General features: G+C 41.6%; 1 protein-coding gene across 6 annotated transcripts; it reads right to left on the bottom strand.

Annotated features, from left to right (window-relative positions):
- Window positions 1–1,665: 1,665 nt before the first annotated feature.
- Window positions 1,666–18,090, bottom strand: elavl2 (ELAV like neuron-specific RNA binding protein 2; the record flags this gene model as incomplete). 6 transcript variants are annotated; one of them, XM_080547847.1, is made up of 7 exons in its annotated part: window positions 1,666–1,996; window positions 4,171–4,209; window positions 5,135–5,360; window positions 6,228–6,381; window positions 8,904–9,002; window positions 16,459–16,707; window positions 18,004–18,090. In XM_080547847.1, 7 exons carry the CDS (start codon window positions 18,073–18,075, stop codon window positions 1,666–1,668), a joined length of 1,170 nt encoding a protein of 389 aa, XP_080403973.1. The 6 variants fall into 6 exon arrangements, with proteins under 6 accessions (XP_080403973.1, XP_080403968.1, XP_080403969.1 ...); XM_080547842.1 differs by having other exon boundaries at window positions 1,666–1,993; window positions 18,004–18,075; XM_080547843.1 differs by having other exon boundaries at window positions 16,459–16,704; window positions 18,004–18,075.
- Window positions 18,091–20,554: the final 2,464 nt, after the last annotated feature.

Raw genomic sequence — 20,554 nt, 5'->3', positions numbered from 1 at the left:
TATACACCTTTTTACGATTTTTTTTTAAGACAGGTTATATGCATTACGTATATATGAATATGAAAAAAATCAAATGGTTCAAAAATGTGGTTTATATCCATTCTTTACCACATAAATATATATCTATAATGTTTATATATAAAAACAAAACCAAACCAACTTAAATGTCTATAGTTTCTTAAAAGCAGAAGCAAGACTATCTACAGACCAAACAACCAACAAATCTGATGCACTGTAATGCTAGTCCATAGGACAACAAATCAAGTATTTCAACTGAATGTAAACAACGTTCAGAGTAAAACTGAAACAAAAATAAGGCAATACCCAAAATAAAAATCATACTGTACGATCTTAAAAAAGAAAAGCACTTTGCAATAAAGTCCAAAGAGAACCAAAATAAGTTAGCCAAATACTTAACATAAAAAAGGACTTATTTACATAGCTCTAAGCTCAGGAGTAATCCTTCCCATTCTTCTTTCAAACTATTTTCCTATAGCTGCTGCCTTCACCGGCACTGTGTCTTCCTCTCATACAAAGCAGGTAAAACCCTTATTTGTTTAATATAAAGACAAAACAAGTCTTTAATGATATAGTGTAAGTACACCACAAAACACTGAGCTCTGTCTGAAGGGAATCCTTTAGGAAGAACTGATTTTTATTCCCCTTTTACCTTTTAAGATATTTCCACTTAATAATTTTGCATGCACTTTTGCCAATAAACCTTTGTATTTTGCCTCTGTTTCCAAATCAAATCTGAATGTGAGTTGCTAGTCATATAACAACCAGGATGATAGGACAACTCACAGATGATTTTACAAATGAAACCAGCACTGCCATTGATTCTAGAATCTAAAGATAATACAAAGATCTCAAAAGGTATCTTTTACATCATAAATCTCTCCAGAAATTTCAACCACTGCAAACTCTCTGGTAAAGTTCAAAAGCTCACAAGGTGTCATATGAAGATATTTCTCAAAGTATCCAAGTCAAAATATTTGTTCCAGGTCCAGTAAAAAGTTTCTCCAAATTTTTCTTTTTATAAAAATAGATGCTTTTAAACCCACATCAAAGAGGTTCTTAGCTCTTTGGCAAGGTACTGCTTTAAGAATTTTTTTTCTTTTTTCTCAATGAATTTTACAATAAGCAACATTATGCAGCCAACCAATAACCAACTAATATTACAACAAACAAAATACTTACAAAATCAACAAAACTGCGAAGAATCCAAAATAAATACTTTGTTAACCACTCGAGACGCAATTGCACCTAAGGCAAATCAGGACACAAAAAAATACAAAGTAAATCACTACACAAAGCCTTACAAGACTTACTGTTTCAAAGCTGATGTGCAACAAAATGACAAATCCCTATTAGTAACATTTTAAAAGGTCCATCTGTAGAGACAGCAAGAGAATGCAACATTACAGGCGTGAACACCTGCAGTATTTTTTCTGGTTTAACATAAAGTATTTTAAGAAGTTTTCAAAGCCTAGCAATGAAGGAAAAAAAGAAAATCACATTGTTGGACGCTAAATATAGTTTCCCTTCATAACACTGATTTACAAATATGTTTTTACTAATGTAGAAAGTTTACGGTCAGTAGATTTCCATTTTATGTTTCTTTCCGTTTTCTGTAGAGTTTTCTAGAAACAATCTGAGTGGATATTAGGCTTTGTGCGTTTTGTTGGTTTTGAACGAGACTTGCAGAACTCTGTCCCCGAGGCGGTATCCATTCAAGCTGGCGATGGCCATGGCTGCTTCGTCGTAGTTAGTCATGGTGACAAATCCGAACCCTTTGCACTTGTTTGTGTTGAAGTCGCGGATGACCTTGACGTTTGTGACGGCGCCAAACGGCCCGAACATCTGCCACAGGATGCTCTCGTCTGCGTCGGGGGCCAGGTTGTAGACGAAGATGCACCAGCCGTTGCTTGCGTGCCCCGGGATGTTGATGCCAGCCAGGCTGGTCACCCCGTCGATAGCCATAGGGGAGAACCTGCTGTAAAACAAATAATAATAATACGTTAGACTTATATAATAATAATACGTTAGACTTGTATAGTGCTTTTCTAGACACTCAAAGACGCATTACAAACTGAGTAGTAATAATAATAATAATACATTAGACTTATATAGCACTTTTCTAGACACTCAAAGACTCTTTACAAACTGAAAAGATCGAGTAGTAATAATAAAAGCAACAACAACAAAAAGAAAGTATAGGGGCCTAATTAAGGTAGTGCTGGGGACACATGTGAAGGGGAGGGGGGAGAGGTTTAACTGTTGAAGGCGAGCTTGAAGAGGTGGGTTTTGAGGGCCTGTTTAAATGTTGGGAGGGTGTTGGCCTGTCTGGTGTGGTTGGGCATAAGACGGCATAAGCCAAGGCAGCACTAAAGGCAACAGAGAACACCATCACCCAAGGTGGAGACCGACCCCCAAGCCTAAATGGAATTTGACAAGAGGCATTTGAAGGTGGTTTTGTCTGGCAAAAAATACTTCATTCTTTGGTACGTTTAAAGAACTCTCCTCAGCAGGACTGAAATTGTGGACTTCATGACAGCCTTGTGCGTCTCAAAGGCAGTGAAGAACATGAGTCATACACACTATTGATGGACATTGAACAACCGTCTATCAAAAGCACAAATGCCTCATAGCAACTTGACCTCTTTTGATAAAGCGGCAGACTTTTTGTCTAGGCTGTGGCTGCGTGTCATGGTGGCAGATTTCCTACAAACCCTCAACACCACGAGGGACACCGCACGGAAATGTGGATTTTACTGAAAGACGAAAAGGTAGGTAGCTGCCCTAAACCCCAGTTCATAGGTAATCAAGGTTCTGCCGTTTGAAGAAACCCAAACTAAAGTGCACAAGAGGGCATGAATTATTTCAGCAGGTGTCAGATTAGATTAGTTTCTCCAGTTGGGCTCTCAGGGAACATGCACCATGACAGGTGGGCTCAGAGCATCAAGGACCTGGAGAGAGATTTGGCAACAAAGACACACCAGCGAGGAGCAGGGGGGGGGGAGGGGGAAGATAAATCACAAGTCAAATGTTGCCAGTGAAGGGCCTTTGAGCTTTTAAGGCTTGAACTTCAGGAAGATATTCTGTTAAACTGAGCTCAAGCAAAGTGCCATACTGGGAGTTTCCTGGGAGACAGCCGACAACATTGTTGCTCGATTGTTTTGAATAATGGATAAAGATACAGGGGACGGATCTGCTAAGATACATAAAGAGCCTAATGGAGTGCAATAAAATGCAGTACTGCACTGTATGTACCCAGGTGTACAGACGGCAGAAGATGCTTCACTGTAAATTAACGTGACTGTGCTAAAAATGTACGTACACCCCTAAATTGCATTGATGTCACAGGCTTGGATGACAAATCACTCTCTGGAATTCGGTGAGATGTCGGCTGTGCCAGTGGCCAAACAGAGTCCCAGTGGTAGAGGCAGAGAGAGGGGGAGTGGGAGAGAGTGCTGAGGGTTATAGGATCAGGTAGACGCTGACTGTGTGACATGTAACCCATCACTGGCCTTCCTCCTGCCAGGGTGAATCAGCCTCAGAGCCCAGCAGAGCACCCTCCCTCCCCTGACCACCTCTCCTTCCCTCACACTCAAACATCACCTCAAAACATCACTCAGTCAGAGCCCTCAATGCAAAGCATGCATACATACCTACCTACCATATTCAAGACACACATCGAATAAATTAAAACTAATTGTTGAAAGGTATGGAGGAGGTCACATGTTGCTGATTTCTTAACGTTCAATCAGAGAGCGGTTTAAAGCAACATGACTTTAGAATGACACCCCCAGAGGCAAAGCCAAACAATAAAAAAAATGTAACACACACAAATTGAAATAGGTCATATTTGCTTAAAGTGTTATGTATTTGTATGTATGCAGTGGACAACTAAAATATATACATATACTGCAGGGCACTGTACAAGATAAAGTTTGTTTGTATTTCAGTTTGTTGTATTTCAAGGCTTTTTCCCCTCTGCTGTGGTATTGTATCAGCATCAAGGATTGTGATACCAAACTGGTACTTCCAAGTTCAACATTCTGCTACCGTGACAACACGCACACCCACACAACCCATATGAGAATTTACATTGTGCCATGTCAGACATATCCAGTATGAAATTATAACTCAAAATGAATGCCCAATTACCTTTTGACTCCGTATGCCATGTTTAGAAGATTGTCCAACCTGAAATTAACAGAAAACATCAATTGAAGTTAGTACATAGCCTGAAGAATGTTGAGAAGATCGATGAACACATTTTTCTAATTTGCCTCTGCATCAATTATTCGAGACAAACATCAGGTAAAAGCTGTTAATCTCCTGCAGTAGGATATCCCCAGGGAAATGAGCGACTCATACTCTGCCGTGTTTACATGGACGTTTGTCTGAATATACTATATATACACACCATATAAGGTGAAACAAGCCACTGTTCACTTGTTAGACAATAGAGAAAATGTAGTGATTTCTGGACAGGAAAAACAAAGAACTGTGAGTGCACCCATATTTTTCAAATATCGTTAGCCTCATAGCATAATTGCCCAAGTCATGCTTCACTTGTGGTCAGCCGAGCCATCTTTGTATGTCGTGTCAAAAATGCCTATGACAAAGAGATGACTTGGGCAGATAGTGATTTTGGAATGTAACAAGCATTCTGATAGGCTGATGGCATAGGCAATAATGCACAGTGAATCAGCAGTGTTAGGAGAGTAGAGTTAGATATCCTTTAGAATCAGTTAGAATTTGGCCAAAATATGACTTAGGCAATTATGCTATGAGGCTAACGATAAATTAAGAACCACGAATGCTAATCTCATTATTATAATTTGTTTACATCAAAATCACTAAAAACCCACGATCAACTAACACACAACGTAAAACATTTGCAACAGGAGGAACACAGCAGTGAATATGGTATTTTTTCAGAATATTTCGGGCTACAGCACTGCCAACCTATAAAAAAACAGGATGTTTTATAACACTGCTGTAAGTGACACAATTTGAATGCTAATTCCATTAGCCCGGGAGGGTAAATTGATTCCATATCATTTATCATTCGACTTAGCTCTTATCAGAGTTCTGCAGGTTTGGTTTTGGTGTGCCCCTTTACCTGAAGCGCTGTGCCTGCTGTGCGAGGGGTCCTGGGTACCTTCGATTGGGCGACTGGTACAGCTGGGAGAGCAGGGCCTGGCTGGTCTTCTGGCTGGGGTTGTTGGCAAACTTCACGGTGATGGGCTCGGTGGCACCCGGCGGCTTCTGGCCGTTCAGGCCTTTGATGGCTTCCTCCGCTTCGATTCGCCGGTCAAACCGGATGAAGCCGACCCCCCTGGAGACGCCTGGGGAGACAGAATGTTAACATGTTCACGGTCGTTCATTGGTACAAACTTAAGTGCTTTCACATGTCAGTAGACTTATAAGTAGCACATTTGATAAACATGACAGTAACGACTTAACGTATAAATCAAAGTACTCCCTTTCAAATCAGAACCACAAAGCCCATGGGGGAAAATGACATCAACGTAGTCAATAAGCCACCAGATTTCCTTTTTGAAAACCAAATATGTATACAGTATGACTACGTAAGTAGACACTTGCACTGCAGTCACGTACTATACACACAATACCAGTCAAAAGTTTTGACTGGAGCTGTATATATTTCTTTAAATATATAACAATAGTGCCCTGGCAACAGATGACTTATAGAAGCCTCGTCCCTAATCCGTGCCTTAGGAGAATATTGTACATCTCCTCTGCAGTAGAGAGGAGGCAGGAAATGGTTGAGAGAGAGAGAGAGCGATTCTGTTTATGAGTATATCAGAAGGATTTCATTTCAAGATGGCAGTTTGGAAATGGAGATTATAACAGTTGTAAATGTATTTCATTTCTTGCCATGAAACAGGCATTACAGCTATACCTTCAGGGGCAGGGGAAGAAAGCAAGAAAGGTGTTGAGGTGAATTACCAAGCGGGGAGTCTTCCTACTCTACATCCATTTCATATTCCATCCATGCATATTTATGAACGGCTTCAGTGGAAAATTGCATTTCTGTGGGACCACATACTGCCACCTCTAATGTATTCCTCGGGCCGGGGCTGTGGTGTTTTGTCTGGGCGCCTGTCGTTATGAGGAGTTGATAACGATCAGGCCGGGACAGGGAAGGAGAGAGAGAGAGAGATCGAGGGGGTCTGGAGGCCCCTACTCACCAGTCACCTGGTCCACCAGAATGCGCGAGGTAATGATTCGTCCATACTGAGAGAAGAGCTGCTCCAATTCCTTCTGAGTCATGGTTTTTGGCAAGCCACTGACATACAGATTAGCATCTCTGATGGAGGCAGAGCTCGGACGAGCATAGGAAACCTGCAGTGGAAGGGATGACGCAAGATGGGTTAGCGACTTAGCGTGGCGCCCTTACACAACGCAGACAAAGAATAACGCCACTTGTGCCCTCGCTGAGAAACAAGTCATGGCACTCCACGCTCCACGCACACCTAAACACGAGGCTCGAAAACGAAATACTCAAAGCACCAGTGTTTGTTATGGCTGGGGCCAATTAAACTGAATTCAAATGCTAAACATCCCTTGCTTTCCCCTCCGAACGGATTGCTGATTTAGACCGCACCACATTAATAGTTACAATAAAATACTTCTGCCACAATTATGGAGAAATACATATTCATGAGCGGCTCTGCCTCTCCCTTGATATATTCTGTAGCGTTCCAAATATGAGGCCATGTCGGCTGAACAGCAGGTAGGGGAGCAGAGCCAGGGTGGGAATGACATTAAGTGTTTCTGCACTGAAAAACAAACACATTGCATGGCCTTTTTTCTAGGGCAGACACACAGGCCTTATTCAGTTTGTTTGATATAAATGTAGACTAAAAATACAGCTTTTTTTTTAGAGATACCGGTATAGGAGGTGTGTGTGTGTGTGTGTGGAGGGTGGCATCTTTAGTTTCCTCTGCTCTGGTAAACACGTTAACATGGTGGGAGTGAAGGACTGAACGTTGGTCACGACTGCCATGGTCACGACTGAAAGGCAGTCGAATGTCTTGCACGCTGCAGCGAGGTCGTGCCTGCTTCAGAGGTTTAAATGAGATTACAAAAACAGGCCCACGTCTTGACTAATGTGTCCGTTGGTTTTCAACAATCATAGATCTTAAGGGTGTGGCCTTTCCGGCCTTTCCCGGACCCCAACTAATGTCTCACGCTTAGTCATAAATCAACATCGGTCCGTAAACACATCCAAGTAATAGAAAACAGAGGGGGCCCAGATAGTCATCTACCAGGTGCCGAGGATCAATACATCATTACACCCCTGAGCAGTCATATCAATTCATTTTCCTCAACACTTCTGCGCGCGCACACACACACACACACACACACACACAAACACACACCGGGTGAGGTTTGCTTGGAAGTGTTTGGTGGGAGTGTGTGTGTGTAATGTCTGGCCTGCTCCCTCCTGCTCTTCCCCATGCCTGGTGGCTGTAGGTCTGTGTGACAGGGCCGTCTATTATCTGGAGAGTGCACAGTGGCCATATTTAATTACAGTGTCAGACCCGCTAAATGGTCCTCCACCAAGGCCTTCTCCACAATCTCACCCGATGGATTGTATCAATAAAATTCAGTCGCTTTAATTAAACCTCCAAATAGGATCCCTTTTGGTACTCCTCTCGATCGATGAGACCCTGCTCACTCTCCCATATCTTTCTTCCCTCCCCCGCATCCCCCTCTCCATCCCCCCCCCCACACCCTCTCCATCCCCCTCTCCCTGTCCTGAAGGGGAAGACAGTCAAGGTGAAAGTGAAAGCTTGGTGTGTGTGTCTCCCCCCCCCCCCCTCTCTCCCCTCACTTCTCTCCCATCTCCCATCCTCCCCCCAGTCTCACCTTCACACTTCATTTGATGCTAATACTTGCAAAGTGTATTCCTCTGGCTCACTGGGGTTTATTTGCACTTCTGACAGAGCAGCTGGAGAATGTCGGTGATGTGTAATGTAAAAAAAATAAAAATATAAAAAACGCTTCTGTGTTCTGCTTTCAGAGGTTTTGAAGGGGTGGGAGAGAGAGAGAGAAAGCTCTGTTTACGTTTGATTCATGCAAATACAACGCCGCCGCGTCGTCGTGTGTCCTCACTATACATTTGCGGTAATCAAACTTGCCGTACACAATTTGGTGCCAATCAAAATCCGTTCATTATCACTGAATATGTTTCCCCCGTGCAGCCATTTTCTCCCCCTAGTAGCGCGGCGGCGAGATCAGGCCAACGCCGTCCGTGTACAGCCCGGTGGAAAATCACATCCAATAAATCATCCCCGCCGTTCACAGGTTGATGCACTGTATGAAGCAAATGAGTTTTTCTCCAGCACATCTCGTCCTGCGCTGCCTGATGAATGCTAATAAGAGCCACCTCCCTCCCCTCCCCTGTGCTGTTATCAGACGCCGGCGCTATGCTGCTGCACATGCAACCATAGAAACAGTTCTGCTCTACTTGAGGCCCAGAGCTACAGGGAAATTAACAAAGGCTCTCTCTCTCTTTTTTTTCTTTGTGTTTGTGCTTTGCAGTCGGTTTGACTTCATATATATTACAGTATACAGATATTGGAGTTTAAACATGAAAACATGAACTGTAGGCCGCCTGTGTTGCTTCTTTTTGTTGTTGTTGCAATTGGTTGTTAAATATGGACATTTGACAAGGCTCTATTCCATTCCTTTACTCACCCACATCCACATGAGAATGCACGGTTTAGAATAATCTGTCTGCGACAACCTTGGTGCGTTGAGAAATAGCCTATCCGACTCAGCATGATGGATTTTTGAAGAATGAACACTCACGCGACAGGGTGAACAGGGTGATCCCAACCATATCAGTGGCTGCTTACCTTAATGGTTTTGGTCTGAAGTCTCAGGCCATTTAAGGTGTTAATGGCTTTTTCTGCATCTTTCGGGTCCACGTAATTCACAAATCCATAACCTAGGCTCTGGCCTACAAACAGAAGAGAGGGAAAACATTCAGAATTGTGCTTGGCTTGTGGTCAGATCTCTGTACACAGACACACACACACACACACACAGACCAACAAGTAATTATTTCGGTGAAATCTAAAATAAATTAAGATTAAGAGCACAGGATGAGCATGCTGTATGATCGCCCCCTCAATGCTGCGGGGCTGGGTGGGTCACTAAAAGTCTTTGAATACAACATCCATCCAAACAACCACCTTGCTGACAGCATGTCACCATGTTGTAGCCTCACACTAGAAGCCCAACATGGCTAACGGGGTCCATTTGAAACAACTGCCAACGTGTTCCCAGAATCCTCAGCCCATTTCCTTGACAAACATGTCTTAAATTACCGGCGGCAGGCCATTCCTCCAGTTTGCAGTGAGTCATCCCTGACACAGCAGAGTGGCTGAGGTTCAATGTGTTCCCCTCTCCCTCTATCATTTTATCTCCGAAATCTACAATAGATTGACACCCACTCGTTATGTGCACAGAGGAAATTCAATTTCCTACCACCCACTCAATTGGGTCTCTGTGCAATCCTACTGCCGGTCAAGTTCAGAAGCGCAAACAACTTTACAAAATTAATAAATGAAACTAATGAATGACATGGAACACTCCACATAAGGCCCTGTACGGCTCCACGTACGTGAGTATTTTTCCTCAAAAACTCTGTCCACAAGAGAACGCAAAAACGACTTTAACGTCACATGAGCATGCCAGGCCAGTAGGGGGTGATAAAACGTTGTCAAACACCACAGAAGAACATTAGGAGCATGCGCACTGATGGGCTTCTTCTTCTTGAGCGAAACGAAATGTCGCCTCTGTATGACGTCAACAGCTAAAGACTCTGTTTTACCTGTCTACATAATAATAATAATAATAATAATAATAATAATAATAATAATAATAATAATAATGATAATAATAATAATAATAAAAATACTACATTAGGCTTTTCTAAACACTCAAAGACGCTTTACAAACTGAAAAGATTGAGTGGTAATAATAAAAAGAATGATGTCAAAGCCAAAAACTCCTGTTTTACCTGTCAACACTGAAAACAGAGTTTCTAAATACCTTCACCCTGGAAGAGTATTATTTAAAAAGCTGTTTTTAAAAATAACTGTACGTGTAGATGGGGCCTAAGGATTTAATTGGCTTGGACTGCAATATGTTCATATTCCAAAAGAGAAGACAACATTGCTTAAAATAAGTGCACCAAGATTGGCTACAGAGGAAAACTAACATTTACAAGATCAAAACGGTTCAACCGGGATGTCGATTCAAGGAAGGGGTTGAGTAGTGCTCCCCACTTCAAACAGATTCTTCCCATCATACTTTGCTATTAATGTGGGAGATCCACCCTTTATTCTGGGTTAACTCCGTAAGTCACTGGTTGCATGGGTTTGCTCAGCTGGTACGAAGAGCAGTTCATAAACTTAAATTCACCTTCCGTCTCGGGGAGTGCTATAGCCAGGAGAAACGCAGAGCCTTTGAAATGAGCTAGTGAGATGACACTTCTACTGGGTGCCTGGAGGGCAAAACAAGCCTCTCTCCCTGGATTCTGCAACATGGAGAAAACCACATCTGAGGCAGCAATTAAGTCTTCCTATGGATACGTTCCTCCTGCTTCCCCATTGTTCGAAATGGGCTCCTCAAACATCTGTCTATATACCGTAATTGGCTCCCAAGTCGTCGTGGGCAGTGGGGGTGGAGGAGGATCTTGTGGGATGCACCGTTAAACAGAAGATAGCACCCGGCACAGTAAAGTAAAGTCTACTGCTACGAGCTAGACGGAACCACATCAAGGATAAATAATAGCAGCAGCAGCAGCAAAAGAGCAGCCAAAGCAGGGAGGGAAAGACGCAGCTCTCTGGCGATTACTTCAGCATCTGAGGTAGCAGGAGCACAAGGAGGTAGGGTTGGCTTAAGCTAAACACACTGCCACAGGGCCATGGGAATCACCACCCAGTCAAAAAAAAAGAGAAAGAAACGAAACGAGGGTAGAGATGTGCAGTAGGGGAAGTGAATAAGTGCACCGTCACAGTCACACAAGTCTTAGTTATATAGCCCTGCATGCTTCGATCAAACAATAAGAGTGCTCTATTGGGTTCAGAGGCAAATATCAGGCGAGCTGTAATCAATACTTATTGGTTCAGGCCATTTTTAAAAACCTCATGACGAGCTAAAACCCAACTTATTTAAAAATACAAAATACATTAGCAATTGCTCAACCAATGCCGATGACAGACTATATAAATCACACAAACTAAACTTAAATTGAGCATCAAAGTGTCGAACCACAAAGACAGCTTTGCACGCCAAGGTACAAGACAAACATGCCGTGCAGAGCATGATGTCTAAGTTAAGCTGTCTTGACTCATCTCTGACGGCACAACTTAAATAAAAGATAAGGCGTGTGTCTCTGACCAACATGTCTTCAGACTACACAGTAAATTCATCCTTAGTTAAATTCAAGACTTTCAACACATCTCCCTGTAAAGCTGAACATAGACATTTTAAGTATATCAATATACAAACGATTTGTTAGAAATAAACAATTTTGTAAGAAAAAAAAAAAGAAAAAAGAAAGTCAAATCTGAGATGTGTCCTTTCGATGATGAGCAATCGATCTGATGTCATCAAGGTGAGTTCTCCAACCTTTTTTGGAAACAGGTAACACCCCCTCTAATGGACCTTTCGCTAAGCCACGCCCCAAAATAGAAATTGTCCAATCACATCACAGCAAAAGTCACAACAGGCAGAAAACTCAGACAAACAACTCGCTAATATCTGATGGTGAAAAGCTTCTAGACTAAATATTCTTGTCATCTTTAAAAAAAACATGTCTATTACTTGCTGTGGTAAATCAGAAATCAGAAATTTGCCAACTCCCGCCATTGTAAGTCATTGAATGTCATTCAGTCACGTTCAGTCAGTCAGTCACTGAAGCGTTGTTTGTTTGTCGGACTTTCAAAGGGGGCGTGGCTTAGCGATGGGTCCATAGAAGTTTGTGGCTAGCCTGTAAGGTCAGAGCAGAGCCATCGCTGTGCCCATAATATAGCCTTTTGTTCCATATTCTAACAGCTAAGGTGATTTTGTTACAGCACAGTCAATTCTTATGAAGACAACCACATGATTTTGTTAACTATACGTTTACTTTGTCAGGACGGATTGTCAATAGGAAATCTATGGAGCAGGAAACAGCGATTGCCTAAGGTGGCAGATCCGGGGGAAAGAGAACGATATGTGGCCATCCTGTACACGCAGGTCATAACACGCACGTTCACCAGACCATGGCACAAATAGAAGTGGCGATAATGCTTTACACGCAAGCAAAACATGATGTGAAGCAAGAATGACAAGGAATAGATGCGGAAATACACAGACACACCGGAGTTATTTGTTGATGATATTGGTCACTGCGGTACCCTCAGGCTATGAGCGTTTACGCAACGGCATCAGCGCCTGTTCACCCATGTTCAACCTCCTCCTGGTCCTTCCGCTCCAGCACATGTAGTAGTACAGTATGTTTGGGTTGGCTCTAATTTCTGGGAATTGATGTTGTCAGGTGGGTTTTGGATTGAGTATTGTGTGAGCATTATACATGGTTTTTGTGTGGGGGGGCCTGGCTGAAGTTGGGAGAAGGAAGGGTATCCCGTGCCCTTATCTCCCAATGTCCTCCTGAATAGTAGGATAGCCCCAAAAGCCTGTCTTTCTGTGTCCTGTTGATATCGTTGTACACCTGTCGTCTGTTACTTTAACTTGTTCACCTATTTTAACCTGTTATGACTGTCGCTCTTTTATTATGTTTCTTCTTTATTATGTTCTCTACTATGTAAAGCACTTTGTGACCCTTGGTCTGGGAAAGGTGCTGTACAAATAAATGTTACTTACTTATGTTCCAATGTGTGCTTCGATGGCATTATCATCAGTGAGGAGAGATTTGCGCTTGGGGGAGAGGGGGGGACGGAGTTGTTGTTGTGTCAAGTTGGCAGTCTATTTGTCATTTTTAAAAAATCTAAAACGCAAAAAATAAATAATAGTAATAACTGACAGGACAGCAGAGGGGGAAGGCTTATTAATTCAAGTCTACATTAATGCTGCTGGAGCTTCTCTGTTGCTGTCGACTATTGTTGCAATGACCACTGAGTAGGAAGCTAAAAGGTTCCTTATGATTGTAAGGACTTGTTTACCCTGTTCCGGAAAAACATTTTCTAAAATGGAGTGTCCAACCAGACACACTGTTTTCCATGTTGTTACATGCCAGGGGACTCAGCGATTTCAGCCCGTCACTAGTGGCCTACAGAAACACAACAGTTAATGCAGTGTAACACAACACTGCAAGTCCATTTCATCTTTATACAGAAGTGGGGGTTTTTCTCCTTGGCTGTGAGAGCGTGAGGGAGGGGCTGGGCTGCTACACATGCAGCACTGGAGGCGGGAGGGAGAGATCTGTTTGTTTATATTTGTTCATTCAATTTCATTATGGGTGATAAAGTTGTACCTTTTGTATTGTTTATGTTTATTCTCTCTTGTTTTTCGCAGAAGAGGAACCTGCTGCAAACCAGTTTTAACTAAGTCAGGCCAGTCTAACTGGAACACATTTTAACATGTGTAATAGGGGTGTAACGGATCACGGACAATCCGTGATCCGTATGGATCGCCCCCCACGGTTCGGCACGCATGTGTACCGCGGATCAATTGCAAAATGTAACCAAGTAATAATATTACTTAATATTAGTTAATATGCCTTGTAAATCACAATGTAGAGTTGCCATGAAAAGATAGACGCGACAGTTGCGTGCTTTGTTTTAATCTAAAGCGCAATGATAGGTTGATAATGGGGGAAAAAAATCCAGAACAACAAGGCTGCGTTCATAAATTCGCTCTGGAATCAGATCAGCATTCATGGAACGCCTCGTCCAATCAAATTACTTGGTCCCTTTATGACGTCGGACCCAGTGTGCTCTCCGGCGCTCTGAGCAAATTTACGAACGCAGCCCAAGTGTATCATGGCGAGTGCTGCTAATGTTGGCGACAGAGAAGAACTCGAAATGCCTCCCTCGTCATTTAAATCCCATGTATGGGAGCACTTTGGCTTCTCTGTCAATTATAACAATGACGGACAGTGTCATTGGAAGTGTGGTCGCTAAAAAAGTTACGGTGTTTAAGCGTTGTGCAACGAGAAAGTCGTACGAGCATGGCCACACATTTGCCACGACATCACCCTGGTGTGTTGACGGGAGGCACGAAGAAGGCAGCTTGACAACTTCTGATAATGTAGCCAATTTTTTCATACCATGTTTAAAGTAAGGTTTCACTTTATTATTTAGTTAAAAGTGGCAGAAAACATGTTTCTTCGTCTGCTTTAAAGAGCCCAGTGATTCACTGCTGCAACCAGGTGCCTCCTCCCTCTCTCCTACTGCATCATTTAAGTTGAATGTGTGTTTCTGTTTAATATGTAGCCTAATGTTTGAGTGTAGAATATGTTATGTATATATATATATATATACACACACATATATATATATATATACACCAGTTTTGACATCTCGAATGTTGTTGGGTTTTACACAGTAAAAGTGGTGTTTTTACAGAATTCGAGGAAAAAGCTTTTTATTTTTATTTTTATGTTTTGTGTTGATCCGAAAAATGATCCGATCCGTGACTCAAAAACCGTGACACGATCCGATCCGTGAGTTAGGTGATCCGTTACACCCCTAATGTGTAATGTTACTTTTAATGTTTTAATGCCAAGTTGGCACCTTTCACCTATGTAAAATATATATATTTACTTTATTTTATTTAAAATTCCTAGGCCTCCAGCTATTATTATTTTTTCGTCCAACTATTGTGAACCTGCAATTCTCAAACGGATGCTTGCAAAATAAAAAAAACATTTTCATTCCAGTCTATTTGTATGGACCTCATAGCAAATGGAATAATTTAAAAGGTTGCTTGACATTGACATGTCTGTATCTAATCATTGTAAGTGGCTTTTTTTAGAGGGGATAGGCATCCCTCCTTAGAAACAGAGCGCACTGTAGTCAAGCCAAGTAGGGACAAGAATGTATTTCGTTCAAAACAAACTGAGCATTATTATTTTTAGACTTGGGACAATCCATTTATACCTGGAACGCTACCGAGAAGCAAGTAAAATAGACAGACTCAATCTTTTTACGGTTTGTCAGCTATACCTTAGTAGTAAGCACCGTAAAATACTCAACATAATTAATATTTGTAATCCAGAGTTGATTATGAGCACATGTCTATTTAATGAGGGTGAAGCAACCAATCATCTGTAAGCACAATCAACACAATTCAAGGCATTGCACACAGGCCATTGGGGGAATATCCAATGCCTTCCAGTCTCCATTCATTGGGAAAGAGCATTAATGCTACACAGAGCCGCCGGTGGACGTTTTGAAGCAAAATGCAAATGAAACAGATGCATTGGCTGCGTCCCCATGGTATACACTTTCCCTCAAGTATGCACGTGTGCACTCCAACACATGTTTTTTTTTTAAAACAATGGACTGGTGTAGTACACGATGTGGTGTAAGCCTCCAATCATGCACTCCAATTCTCTACTTTTCAATCCAGTGCAAGTACGCACTGAGAAAAGGGACATAGAAACTGTCTGCCTTTATAGCAACTGACAGCACAGTCCCTGGAAGGCTTATGACTAACAGATGGAAGGAGGTCTTGGTAACCTTTAACACAACAAGCAGTTATAATACAGCACGATTGGTCATTATCTACCCCCGTCATGTCTTCGGCTTGAGACCCAACAGCATTTCCCCTTCATTTAAGCATTAATCTCCATCCACTGCCATAATGGCGGAGATTCCTAATGAGATCCCACGGTAAACATATTAAAGTGAAAACAGCAACCTCCTTTAAAATCTTGGGAGAGCTTCCAATACCCTGTAAATGAACATCCTTTTTTTTTCTTCATAAAAGCAACCGTGTTCTAAATGATAGTTCAGATTCCCAGAGGGTCAGTACTCCTTGGCAGCTCTGACTTGCTCGTGGCGTGGTAGAGGATACATAACCAGCTGTTTTAAAAGAACACATTAAACCAGTGATATTTAACAATTAAATCAGTCCTTAATAGAGTAAGTCTATGTGGTTTGCTGCTGGGTGAGTTTCCTAATGGCTTTCACTTAGAGATGCCATCTAATTACAACATTTTGCTCAGTGAGAGGCTGAGAGCCTCTTTTCGCCTCACCAAGTATGATCTTAGAAATGCAAGACCCCGTGCTTTAATTGGGGGTAAAAAGCACAAAGTTCCATAATTCATGACATTAGAGATTAGAGGCATCAAGCTATGGAGAAATATCCATATGTAAATCCCAGCTAGAAAACACCCATGTGGTGAACCTTTGACATCTACCAGACAACTGAAGGTCAATGTCATCTGCGTACGTTACCTGTTATTTTGTCTCGAACTAGTTTACAGGACTCAATTTCCCCGATGCTCCCAAACAAACTCTTCAGCTCTTCTTGGGTCATGTTCTGAGGCAGGTAGTTGACTATCAAGTTAGTTTTACTGTCCTCTATGCTCCCTGACTCAACAGGAGAGGAGCAGTTGTTGGAGATTGTTGAAGGACCGTTGCTTGTGTTGTTGCAAGTAGGCCCATTGGACAGCTGTGTTTCCATTGCAGCAATGACCTGCTAAAAAGACAGAAAAAAGTCAAGACAGGGCCCATATCTTAATAAAACCACAATGAGGTGTAATAACTGGACTGTTGAAAAAGCAAGCTCTTCACACGGGGTTCTTAATCCAAACTGAAGCCATTCTGTGATACAATGTCATTAACAAGTTCCCCAACACCCTTTTAATTGAGAGCATACTAGGATTGATTGAATGGATTAAATCATAATGCTAGCTATGGGCTATTGACAATTATCTTTTAGTAGTCTAAAAAGAATACAGCCCGCCCACACAAAGACCACTATCACAGTACATGTGGAATATAATATGCTTACCATATGATTTTATTTACATTAAAACTAAGAATCTGCGTAGTTTTAGAGGCTGCTGTCCTTACACTTTTATGCTGTCCTTGGTTAAATGTCTTCAACTCAGCCTCATTTACTATACATAAGGTCAAGAGCATGATAAGCTGTATGTTACTGATATCCAATCAATTTGATATTCTTCAGTTGTTACGGGTTCCAAAATGAAATAAACTATTTCTACAACAACGTACCCTCTATGGCCTTTCAATGGGAGCGGACTAACCAATCAAAATGAGACTGTGTTAATGTGCTGGCCTGCATGTGTTGGTAAACAGCGGTTGCTAAGGTAATGGCCTTACAATAACTGTACATGGCCAATTACCAAACATGGCCAATGGAACTATTCTGTTTTTTTGTTTCGCTTGACCAGATTTGGCGGTAACAGCCTTCCTCAAGTCACAACTGCCCTAGGTCTGCCCAGTCATTAAGGAAAACTAAAATCATTATGATACTATATGTTAAGCAAAACAGAAAGCTTTCTGTCTACCCTCAGAGGATGAATTTAATTACATATCCATCTGGCAGAAAAACAACAACACTGTGTTGCAAAATATTTTAAAAGGCAAAGTTAAATGCAATACATGTACTGTATTTGAGAAAACGAAGATCTATTCATGAAGCTAGAGCACAAGATCAACCTTGAGAGCGCTAGCCTAGCACTACACAACGAATGCCTAAGTGGCTACTCGCGTATATCCTAGGCTAGGTCGACAGTCTACAATACACATAATTCATTAGTAGAAACATTCAAAGGACACAGTTATGACAGTCCTTACAGTAGCAGTAGACATTTTCAGACCATAACAATCTCAAATAAATAACAAACAATCTCTTCTTCTTTTTTTTTTGTTAATTGCTATCAATCAAAATAAGACTTGAGTTAGTCATTTGTTGGTCTGAGAAGAAGAGCATTACTGGCTAAATTAATTCAGAAGAAGTGCCACCGACCCCAGTCCAAGGCTCAGCTGCCCACGACCCACTTCTAAGCAGAGATGCCACATCGCACAGTCTGACTGCCATGTTAGTTTGGAGTTGCCGTCTGCAAATGTAGACACAAAAAGTAATGCACGTTAGATAACAGCAAGAGCAACAATCAGTGATCACATGCAATTGCTTAGGGAGGATGACAGGCTTTTTTTTCTTGGCACTGGCTGTCCATGAAGATGTTGGCTTCACCCAGGGAGAGACAATAATATTTCAAAGTCATAATTCATTTTTAGCATGGGGTAAATAATGAGACTGCAGAAATACCTGTAGGAATTAAGAGTCAAGAAACAAATCTCCACAAGAACAGTCTGAACAATAAGAATGAGTAATAATAATAATAATAACTTTTATTTGTATAGCATTTTTCCTGCAAACGTTGCAGCTAATGACAATTCGTAGAATGGCTGGGACTACTGGAATCAGATAATCTAAAACAATATGCATGCTGCACAGTAATAATAATAGCTTTTATTTGTATAGCACTTTTCCTGCAAACGTTGCTGCTCAAAGTGCTTTAAGTATGTATGCCCACATCTACAGCCAGACAGTCCAACAGAGCCACTGTGTGTGGCGCGCACACACGCACACACACACACACACACACACACACACACACACACACACACACACACACACACACAAGCAGTGTTGAAATACCTTCAAACCCATCCAGGCTATTGGCCTACTATATCCATGCTTTTCTATCAAACATTTTGTCCTAATAAACCAATGTTCAGTAGAATTGTAACTTCCCATTGGTAAACAATGCTACGTTCAAATGTTAGCCAACAAACCCAACAAAACACACCAAGGCAAATCTCACGTAAGAAAAAAGCAATGTCACCAAAGGAAAATGCAATATCACCCTAAAGTTGGACTGAAATGTTATTTATGTTTTGTTATCTCAGAGCAACAACAGCAGAAACCCAAGTTGTTATGTTATAGCCTATACGGTTGTTAAGTTAATTAGGTTTTATACATTTTCCTCAGCTCAGAAGTCTCAGGACTGAGACTACGTGTGCATCATTGGTGGTTGACTTGGCCCGTCTAGCCCATCATTGTTACGGCTGGTTGCTACCTGTTCAATATCCCATTTCACAGATTCTTTCCAGAAGCGTTTTTCAACATGAGGAAAATGGCCTACCCAAATATCTTATAGTAACACATAGCCTATATGCCTAAGAGCATGCTAGCTTGCATGTGCCTGTCAGATGCCAGGGAGCAAGACAGAAGGTGAGGATGGTCGCAAGTATTTTTTTGGTTTTGTAGGATTCACGAGCCGAAAAAAGTGAAGAACCACTGATTTACACTACTCACTAAAATGGTAGCATACCTGATATTGACTGGTAAAAAAAAAACTGTAAATCTTTGTAGTGTATTTATTTCGTAGGCAACTTAGATATAGGCCTCCAACTTACCTTTTGAGAACCATGATTTCCTTTAAATAAAAAGCCTTTATATAAAAAGGCAGCCTTTGTTTCCTGCCATAGCTATGGAGTCTACATTTAAGACAAGTCAAAGAAGATGCTAGAAAAGACTGTGCAAGTATTATCCAGAAGAAGAATAGGAATAAGTTAAATAGCAGGTCACACTTGATTAATTTACCTTTATACCTGCAAGTCTGATTTGATTGACAAACTTGCTATGGTAACAGCATTGACTGGCTACAGGCTAATTTGACAATATTGTAGGCAGTTTGAGGTGTTATTATTTCAGAAGTGGAAAATTATGTTCTTATTTAGAAACAAAAGCATACAAGACTCAGTATACAAGAATACAATATACAGTATTCGCTGCATCTCCCAGTGCAGACCTTTTGATGTCAGAGCTTCAAATTGTTCAACACTGAAGGTATTACAGGTGAACGCACACACGAACGTCAACCCACTCAAGTACAAAAGCACAAGACAGAGCAATGTCGCCACTGGCAACAGACTTGATTCTAATACAGAAAGGAAAAGACGATTTGCTTTGGAACACACTGCACGCTTTAATCAACTGTTTACCCTCTGTCCTTCTCGTGTATTTCCACAGCAACTGATTGTTTCGTCACCTTGGCTAAGAAAGATTAAGTACAACATGTTTCACATGTTATTCATGCTGCTTGGCACTAACTCACCAAGCCACCAAGACTACTTCCCACACCTCCATTCAAACTGACCTTGATTTTTTTATCTGCATCTCAGTTAGAGAGGAAGAGCACAGTTCTTCTGTGACTACAAATGTCAGTCATAAAAAACGTTCCCCTGTAACATACATCCCCTTGGTAAACGGTGTCAAATTAATATAGAAGAGTGCTTCCAGTATGGTGTTTCTCCTAGATTAGTTTTAGACTCTGTACAGGCCCGCAGATCAGCAACCAGGACTGTAAACCCTTCAATGGAGATCTTCAGTCAGGAGGGGGCGTGGGAGCCATTTGGTAGCCATAAGTACAGTAGTAAGGGAAACGCTGGTGTCTATTATTGCGTGCACACAGGACTACTGTAAGGAGCGTTGCTGTTAGTAGCTTATA

This window comes from Nansenia antarctica (genome assembly GCF_963989245.1).
Source record: "Nansenia antarctica genome assembly, chromosome: 17".
Taxonomy (NCBI): domain Eukaryota; kingdom Metazoa; phylum Chordata; class Actinopteri; order Argentiniformes; family Microstomatidae; genus Nansenia; species Nansenia antarctica.
Note: the sequence above shows the minus strand (reverse complement) of the source record. Positions and strands in the feature narration are given on the sequence as shown.